Raw genomic sequence first — 9,011 nt, 5'->3', positions numbered from 1 at the left:
CTGTTCTGTGAAGGGAGTAGTACACAGCGTTGTACGAGATCGTCAGTTTCACACAATCTTTGACAGCCATGAGCTCACATTTATTAACGTTAAGACATGGACCAGCTGCTTTGGAAAAGTAAATCACTTCGCATTGAAGCAGCGTGTCCCCTGTCGGAATGACTGATGTAAAAAAGCCCCCACGTAATTTCCTGTGTTGATGTAACGTGGTACGGAAGTGACGTTACCAATATTTTCAAATCGTCTGGCGCCTTCATTGAGCGAGCTGTAACAGAACGGGCGCTTTCTAATGTAAGTGTCTCTGTTTTTATTATTGAGTACAATATACGGGAAGAAAGCTTTGTTTTATTGCTACATTAATCAGATATGTCAGAATGCTACCCATTCAGTGTTTTATTCTGTGGGTGTGGAGGTGTACATTTCAGTTGAATAGCTAAGTATTTCCCTGCTGATAGTTCTGGAGCTGGGATACTCTTTTCACGCCACTTCGATACAGTTACGGCCGGAAAGGATTTTCATAGCAGGTTAGGAGAGCATTTTCGTTAACCCTTTTCCAAACCTTAACCTATTTCTCGTAACTTTCTACGTTAATTATCCTAACCTGTTACGAAAGTCACTTCCGGTCGTAACTGTATTGAAGTGGCGTGAATTTAAATGTTGGAGTTCATAGCCAGTCACTAGCCAGCTGTTGGCTTGTTGTGTAATTTGGATATTTATTGCTAAAAGTTACCATTTTCGTTGAAACACAGTTTGATGGCATCGAAAATTCCTAGATGCGGACAGAGTAAGTGTAAGTTATTTCCCCTTCAGTATCTACATTCACACAACTCGCCTCCACCGCAAGCCTCCGGGATAGCAGTGTTTTAGGTGTTTGTCTTGTCATTCAACAAAAAATGCAACTAGTAAGCATCTTGGCTCATAGCCTGGAAACCCGATATTAAATTCTAGGTCGGGCAGAAAGCCTTTGGCTCAGGTCAATTCCCCTCACAAACCTCCACAAGCCAGAATGTTGACTTAAATTATATTTTAACTTTACCTGTTGTCCGTGCAGTTTGTCCATTTGCAGATAGGAATGTGAGGCATATCCACATGAAAGTATAATTACATTTATTTCAATGCTCTGGTAGTGCATTCAGATTTCCATAACCTGCAGTCGGCGCAATAAACGTAAATGTTGTGCACTGTTTACACGGTTAAGTTGCATTTAATTATACTTTCCTGTGGATAGGTCTCCGGTTCCTACTTTCAAAATTACCAATCGCAAGTACTGGTAAATTAAAATATAATTTTAGGCAACATTTTGGCTTGTACATGTCTTGCGAAAAAAAAGTTTCCTGATCAAAATGCTAATTTATTGCTCACGTTGAATACAATGAATTTCAACATCGATCTCCGGGCTACTTGCCTAATCTTAATTTCGCATTTTGTTCTTTACCTATATCAGGTGTGCGACCTCCTGGCAGTGCTGCAGAAATGAAGAGGGCGGCCAATAAATACGTTTTCAAAGAGACTGCTGTACCGTCAGACTTCAATTTCTTTCCAAAAACGGCTATTTCCAAGCCTCTCAGTGAGAATGTACCAAGGTGACTGACTTTCAATTTACAATGGGAAGATGACAAAGGCTATGTATGGGCAAGATGTTAAGACTATCAACATTCTCTTTTCTTTCCAGAAAGAATGTTGTAGCCAAAGTGCATAAAGGGTAAGATACCCCTTTTTCATAAGTTGGGATAAATACATTTGACAATTACATTCTCATAGCATTGTCTTTGTTTTAATAGGCCTTCCACCAGATATGGGCAGCAGTCAGAACTCAAGAGCCATAATCAACTTTTACTGGAAGCAAATGAAGAACTGCAGAAAAACCTTACAGAAACACAGGCAAGTTCGTTAAAGGGATGATTCACTATGTTCCTAATGTCGTCTATTATGTGAACAAAATGCACTAGGGTTTTTCAATGGGCTATTGAATGGAAGGTCTTAGGAAGGAGAATAGTCACTGTTCTCTGTTTGGTTCAGTGCTATATTGTGCACTCTTTTACTAGTCAGTTTATAAACAACACACGTGTTTAATTTTGCAGCACAAAGTTGCCCAGCTGGAACAACGATGCAGTGACCTCCAAGGAACCAATGCTGACGTCCAGAAACAACTGAAGGACTGTCATGTGCTACTAGTTGCTAGAAATATTGATCCAGGTAATCATTAGATGACAGGAATTGGTTCACTGTTACAGGTTCAGAGTGTTTATTTGGACAGTTTGGAGCTTTCTAAAGATTGCTTTAACCTTTCTTCTGACTTTATTTCTCAGTTTTGGGAGAGACAATTGGAAAAACTGCACAGCAAAATGAGGATCAACAAAGAGAGGTGGTGGTAAGGTCTTTTTTTTGTCAGCCATATGGTTGAACTCCAGTCTGATTATTTACTCAAATGTTACTCAGGTCCTTGTTTGCAGGAATCTGGCTTTGTAATTGTGTTTAGTGATTTCTTTCAAATGGATCTCTCCCAACAATACAGAACGTATCCCAAGATCTGTTACGTGAACTGCAGACATTTGGTGACATGGCAACAGAACAAAGTGCACAACTAACAGTAAGTTCCATATGTTTGATTGACATGAAAGCAGAATTGCCAGTAATCCTGTATGCCAGTCTGTCTAGAGCTTGTTTGCAATTAATTTCCAGGAAGTTCAAAAGACCATGAAGGCTCTCACCGATTCTCGGGAGCATCTGGTGCAGGAGAGGGAGAATTTCTCCTTGGAAGTTGAAGAAATGGATAAGGCTCTTGAGGAAGCAGAGCAGCTCTTGTTGGAGTAGATATTGTGTGTGTGTGTCTTTGATTTTAGTGTAAATGTAAGTAAATATTTTGTATCTTTCAACTAATTTTGATCATTACTACCTGCAAAAGTTGTTTTCACTTAGTCATATTTTATTCATCTAGAAGACTGCACAATTTAATAGTGATTGAACTGTCGGTGTTTTGCTTGACACAAATTCATTGATTTCTTTCTTGTATATTAAACTTTTCAATTTATCCCATGGTAATTCGGGTCCGTTTCTCTTGTACAGGGGGAAAAACGAAGCGATTTCTTAGTCCAAGTTTTTGCACAACTTTTATTTTGAAATTCGTTAAACGAAAGCTGCCTACCGGAAGTTAGACGCAAGTCTGCACACACTGCTCGCAGATTGACTACACTAACCCAAGAACACTTTTTTTGTCGGGATAGACTGAAGTAAGAAACCATAGCTACATGCGTTCTTTTGTATCTTAAATACCTGTGTTGAATGATGGCATAACTCGCAGTTTACTGGCTTGAACTAGATTACCTTGCTAGCCTAGCTTGCCATTGGGCATTTCTAGCTATGTGTAGTTAATTGTAAAAAATGATCTGAATCTGTTGCACATAGGCTGCAAACTTTTGTTTATTAGTCACGTGCACAGGGTCGCACAAATAATTGCAGTGTACAGTGAAATGTTATGCTCCCAACAGTGCAGGTAACAAAAGTTAGTGCTAATATGCACATTTTCAACTAGCGATGATAAATGTCCATTGGGCGTGTACAATGTCCATAGGGGAGAGGTGAACGAACTAATATACATATTTACAGCTGTAACAATTATACCATTCCGTTGGGACAGGGTAAATGGTCACTGCCTAGTGACTTCAGCACCCTGATGTTCTGGAGGTAGAAGCTATTGGCCAGTGATAGTTGCCATGACACTGTCTGAGTGATGGTCGCGGGGAGAACAGACCGTCGCTCGGGTGGCTGAGATCTTCTTGGCCTTCCTGCGACACTTGTTGTGATGTAGGTGTCCTGGATTGATGGCAGTGAGGACAGTTAAGGTGCATTCGGCAGAGCGTACCACCCCTGCCCTGTAGAGTCTTGCGGCTGGAGTGGCCGTGACGCAACGTAACAGCTGCTGGTTAACTCCCTACCAGGGATGTGTAATGTTAGCAGAAGTGCGTTCTCGCCTACCTCCCTATCTTGGTTATTCCTATGCGGTGCCATTCCGACAACATAAAACATGGATTCTGTCAAAGGACAATTGACTTTCAAATAAACGTATTCGTAAAGCTCAGGCATTTAAACAGGGTGGAATCAAACAGGGACATTTTGAGCCTAAATTAGCTATAGCTCTGAGTGCGCAAGATTTAGCTAGAATAATGGTGAACACTTGAACAGGATTTTAACTTATCTAACAACAATTAATTAAAAAAGTAGCCTAACGGGGTGGACATTTGAGTGGGACATAGACTAACAGGTGACAAGTAGATGCAACTGTGTTTTATAATTATTTAGCTTTGCGCCATAGTTTTCCCACCCTACAATGACACCACATTCAGGAAGTGTCAATTTCTTTGAATGGGGTTTTCTTAATAAATGTAGAATTACTACAAACTAACAGGGTGCAAAGTGATATCGGGGACATACAGAATCTTATAATACAATTTTTATTGATAATGCTACCTATAAAATAGATGTTCAACATTTATTGGCTTCTATTTCTTGTGGCACTTGATAAACAGTTCCTGGGGAAAACCACCTACATCCTCTGAGACAGATGGGTTTAAAATTCCCCTTTCAGGGTCCATATTTGGTGTTAAGGTAAAGGACACCTGACCTTATTTAAAGCATTTTGTAATCCATATTTTACACCAAATAACTGATATTTCCTTGGGACAGAAAAGGCACTTCCTAGTAGGAATGATCCAGTTATCTAAACCAGGGTAAAATTGTAGAGGCAAAGATGACTAGCTAGTTAAACCTTTTCATCTGTGGTAGAGGGAATCTTTACTTTAATGAATTCAGCTTGTTAATTTTAAGTCGAGGCCACCATCCAAATGCAACTTTGCCTATATTTTGTGGCTTGCATTGCTATCTTAGTTTGCTTACTAGCTATCCACTTTCATGGGTAAAATGGCTATAGTGTATTGCATTTGCCATAGTCTCCAAATGTAGACTTGGCTAAGCTAGAAATGTCAGACATGCCAGTAAATCATTTGTGGATGAGACTGATGTGCCAATGCCTATTTTGTAAAATTATATGCTGGTTTTTGGCAGGAAACATGCTATGGAAATACCATATAATCACTTACCCAATTTATAGCCTATGCCAATGTCAAACTCTTTCAGTTGTATGTGTTTTTCTCATGTCTTCAATGGGGTTTCTCATTTGCAGTGCATTCAGAAAGTACTCATACCCCCTTCACTTTTTCCACATTATCTTACGTTGCAGCCTTATTCTAAAATTGATAAAGTTAATGTTTTTCCTCATCAATCTATTCCTCATAATGACAATGCAAAAACAGGTTTCTATTTTTCTCTCATTTATTGTAAATAAAAAAAACATGCCTTATTTCCATAAGTATTCAGGTTCTTTGCGATGACACGCAAAATTGAGCTCCGGTGCATCCTATTTCCGTTTATCGTCCTTGAGATGTTTCTACAACTTGATTGGATTCCACCTGAGGTAAATTCAATTGATTGGACATGATTTTTAAAGGCACACACCTTTCTATATAAGCTCCCACAGTTGACAGTACATGTCAGAGCAAAACCAAACCATATGGTCGAAGGAATTGTCCTTAGAGGGCTGAGATAGGATTGTGTCAAGGCACAGGTCTGGGGAAGGGGGACCATCAATGCTGCAGAAATGGTTTGATACCAAGAACACAGTGGCCTCAATCATTCTTAAATGGAAGAAGTTTGGACCCAACAAGACTTCTGAGAGCTGGCCACACTGAGCAATTGGGGGAGAAGGGCCTTGGTCAGAGAAGTGACCAAGAACCCAATGGTCACTGACAGAGTTCCTCTGTGGAGATGGGAGAACCTTCCAGAAGGACAACCATCTCTGCAGCACTCCACCAATCAGGCCTTTTATGGTAGAGTGGCCAGACTGAAGCCACTCCTCAGTAAAAGGCAAAACGGCCTTCTTGGAGTTTGCCAAAAGGCACCTAAACACTCAGATCATACGAAACTAGGTTCTCTGGTCTGATGAAACCAAGTGGGAACTCTTTGGCATGAATGTCAAGCGTCACGTCTGGAAGAAACTTGGCACCATTCCTACGATGAAGCATGGTGGTGGCAGCATCATGCTGTGGGTATGTTTTTCAGCGGTAGGGACTGAGAGACTAGTCAGGATCAAGGGAAAGATGAATGGAGCAAAGTACAGAGATCCTTGACAATAACCTGCTCCAGAATGCTCAGGACCTCAGACTGGGGTGACGTTTCACCTTCCAACAGGACAACGACACAAAGACAAAGGACTGGCTTCGGTACAAGTTTCTGAATGGCCCAGCCAGAGCCTGGCTTGAACCCGATCGAACATCCCCAGAGAGACCTGAAAATAGCTGTACAGTGACGTTCTCCATCCAACCTTTACAGAGCTTGAGAGGAGAAGAATATGAGAAATGCATTGTACCCCTTTGAACCTGCTCTTTTCACATTATCATAAAGCAGTGATGTCCCTTTCTCTCTACAGCCATTTGTTTTTGACAGCTACATGTAGGGTCTGAAAGGGGAAGAAGTTTTAATGTCCATTCACCCGCGAACTTGGCTTGAAGTCATTATTCTTGTTCCCTGGTTTTCTACATTCCTTACACATTGTCCCTTGCTTTCAATTCTTTTGCATTACAAAAAATTGAAGAGAGCGCTAATTTTCACGGCACCACCCAATGCCTCCAAAATGACCTTTTTTGACCCTAATGAGAGGGCGAGAAGGAAGGGTGAAACTTGATTTAATGTAATGCTGCCTCATCCTGCTTTCTGACAAACAACATGAATCACACAAGAATGGCTCTGGTGGTGTGGGTCAGCTCTGGTATGTCTATTAGTTATATGTGGCTGTGCCAGTAGAAAACACAGCTTGGCCATTCTAATTGTGAGGCACTGTTAGTTGGTGTAAGTGTTTCTCTTATTAATCCAGTTCTCATGCCTACTTTACATCATATGAATGTGACCAACAGCTCTCTAGCTAAGAGTGTTTGCTGTTCTGTGTGGGAAATGGAAGGCCTAATGGTTGAGCGATTGGGTCAGAGAAAAAAAGTAATAAAGCATAATTATCACACAACACATCTTTTTCCGAGCTCTTTCACAAATATGACTAGTGCTGGGAATTGCCAGAGGCCTCATGATACGATATTACCATGATACTATGGTGTTTATACGATATCTATTGCAATTTGATGTTCCAAACATATTTTGCTCGCCATATATCAGCTGCAAAGAGACGAGAAAGAGCCATGAGAGAAATGAGTTTTAATCAGTCATAGATGTAAAGTGCTAAAAACTAGTTGGCTAACTGGAAGAACTAACTGGAGAACAAGCTATGAAGGAACAATACTTGGTGCAGGTACAGCCCACTAGTGCAAAAATAATATTGCGATATGTAACTGTATCAATGTTATCCCCATCACAAAATAATCTCCAGGTACAAGATGCTCTTCGATAACATTGAAACTGGGTTTTTATTTTGGAAAAAATCTTTGTTATTCTAAACTCAGGTATGTATGAATATGAATCTAACTTTGTAAAGAACCAGTGAGAAAGAACACATGTTTTTGTTGATGCAGACATTGAGACATGAGCCTTGCTCTATGGCCTCTTTCCCCTTAGGGCCTAGGGTAGAGGAATGGTTCTAGTACAGCCATGTGGCTTCTCCTCGCTCCCCGCATCATTAAAAGAGAATCCCTGAGTCTGAGGCCCAGGAAGCCCCAGTCAGTCTGTTTGCCCATGCACAGACGCCTCAGGATTTACTATGGGAGTAAATTATACAGTCTCTCCTGGGGTTGCACACTATCCAGTTCCCGACACTGTTGCTGGATGACCCCGTTTTTCACCCCCTCTAGATAAAGATGTTAGGATGAGAATGGCCAGCCTATTTCATCACAGACTGATAGTTGAGAAAACAGAATGGGGGTAGGCCTAATTTTAGATCTTGCTCTCTGAACATAATTCTGAAAACTAGATATTTGGGCATGGGTAGGCTTACTTTTGTCTCCACTTCAGTCTCTGAAAGAGCTGGAAAGGAAACAACCAGCATCAGCTGAGAAACAAAACGAGTGGATTCTGCATGCAACTCATTGGAGGAAGTGGTTTAGTTTCTTAAATGGTCAACATTGAATTCTTCTATACATCTAATGTGAAACGGTAGTGATAATGGTTGCAATGCTTTACATAAAGTGTTGTTTTTGCAGTTGAACTTAGGCTATATCGGCTTAAATATGTGACTTAAGAGGAATGCTGATCCCTTCTTACCTTCTAGAGATGTTCCCTTATTTGCTCATGTCACTGAAATATGTATTGCACAGTATTTTTGTTATATAGCCTAGCCTTCCAACCAAGGTTGGAGAATGCGGTTCTCCACAGAGAATCCAAGAATACTCCACTGATTAGAACTCTACTTTGTCAATGTCATGTTTTTATCAGGGATTCAGGAAGCCAGTGGACTGAGATCATATGCTGTCAGAACTGGAGGCCAGAGCCCGGAGATTAAGCTACATTCTGACATGGTCTGAGAATTCCCAGTAAGTACCTTTTAATAAGTTAGACACTCCCCCTTGCATGTTTCACATTAATACACACAAGCCAGTCATGACCTAATAGAGGTCCTAAGTTAGGCTGAAAATGCTTTTCATTCAAAACGATAGACCTCGGGAATGGTCTCAGGTGATGGAATCCACACAGAATTGAGCAGTTTTCAACAATTCCCACATGGGGGTGCTCAAATGCTAACTAAACAAAGGAGAGTGTGTGAGAAGCTACGATAGAAGGGAAAACACTGCTATGATTTCATATTTCTGGTTGGGGGGGGGGGGAATAAATAATTTGCCAAGTTTTGCCAATATTTTTGGCAGTTGCATCCGCAACCAATGCATTTGTATTTTTCTTACTTGTTCTTTATGAACACCAAGTTAACTGAACCAACAAAATAAACATGCGGATAGAAAAACAGATGTGTTCAGCCCTGAGTATTTTATGGAGAAAGGGACTCAAAAAAATCTATCTGCAAA

General features: G+C 40.6%; 2 protein-coding genes across 4 annotated transcripts in view; both read left to right on the top strand.

The window, feature by feature from the left end:
- Positions 1-226: 226 nt before the first annotated feature.
- Positions 227-3,042, top strand: LOC135557661 (uncharacterized). 3 transcript variants are annotated; one of them, XM_064991151.1, is made up of 9 exons: positions 227-291; positions 750-790; positions 1,445-1,583; positions 1,673-1,702; positions 1,782-1,881; positions 2,082-2,196; positions 2,310-2,371; positions 2,516-2,590; positions 2,683-3,042. In XM_064991151.1, the coding sequence occupies exons 2-9, from the start codon at positions 754-756 to the stop codon at positions 2,812-2,814; spliced, it is 690 nt and encodes a 229-aa protein (XP_064847223.1). In that variant the 5' UTR covers positions 227-291; positions 750-753; the 3' UTR covers positions 2,815-3,042. The 3 variants fall into 3 exon arrangements, with proteins under 3 accessions (XP_064847223.1, XP_064847224.1, XP_064847226.1); XM_064991152.1 differs by having other exon boundaries at positions 233-291; positions 750-784; XM_064991154.1 differs by lacking the exon at positions 750-790 and having other exon boundaries at positions 233-291.
- A 55-nt stretch (positions 3,043-3,097) lies between these two features.
- Positions 3,098-9,011, top strand: part of disp1 (dispatched homolog 1 (Drosophila)) — a 72,880-nt gene continuing 66,966 nt past the window's right edge. Inside the window, exons 1-2 of the mRNA XM_064991150.1 lie at positions 3,098-3,230; positions 8,428-8,525. The gene's annotated coding sequence lies outside the window, so the exon portion shown is untranslated. The remainder of the gene's footprint in view (positions 3,231-8,427; positions 8,526-9,011) is intronic.

The sequence above is a fragment of the Oncorhynchus masou genome, chromosome 16, assembly GCF_036934945.1.
Source record: "Oncorhynchus masou masou isolate Uvic2021 chromosome 16, UVic_Omas_1.1, whole genome shotgun sequence".
NCBI lineage: Eukaryota > Metazoa > Chordata > Actinopteri > Salmoniformes > Salmonidae > Oncorhynchus > Oncorhynchus masou.
The sequence above is the reverse complement of the archived record's forward strand: the minus strand, read 5'-3'. Positions and strand labels throughout refer to the sequence as shown.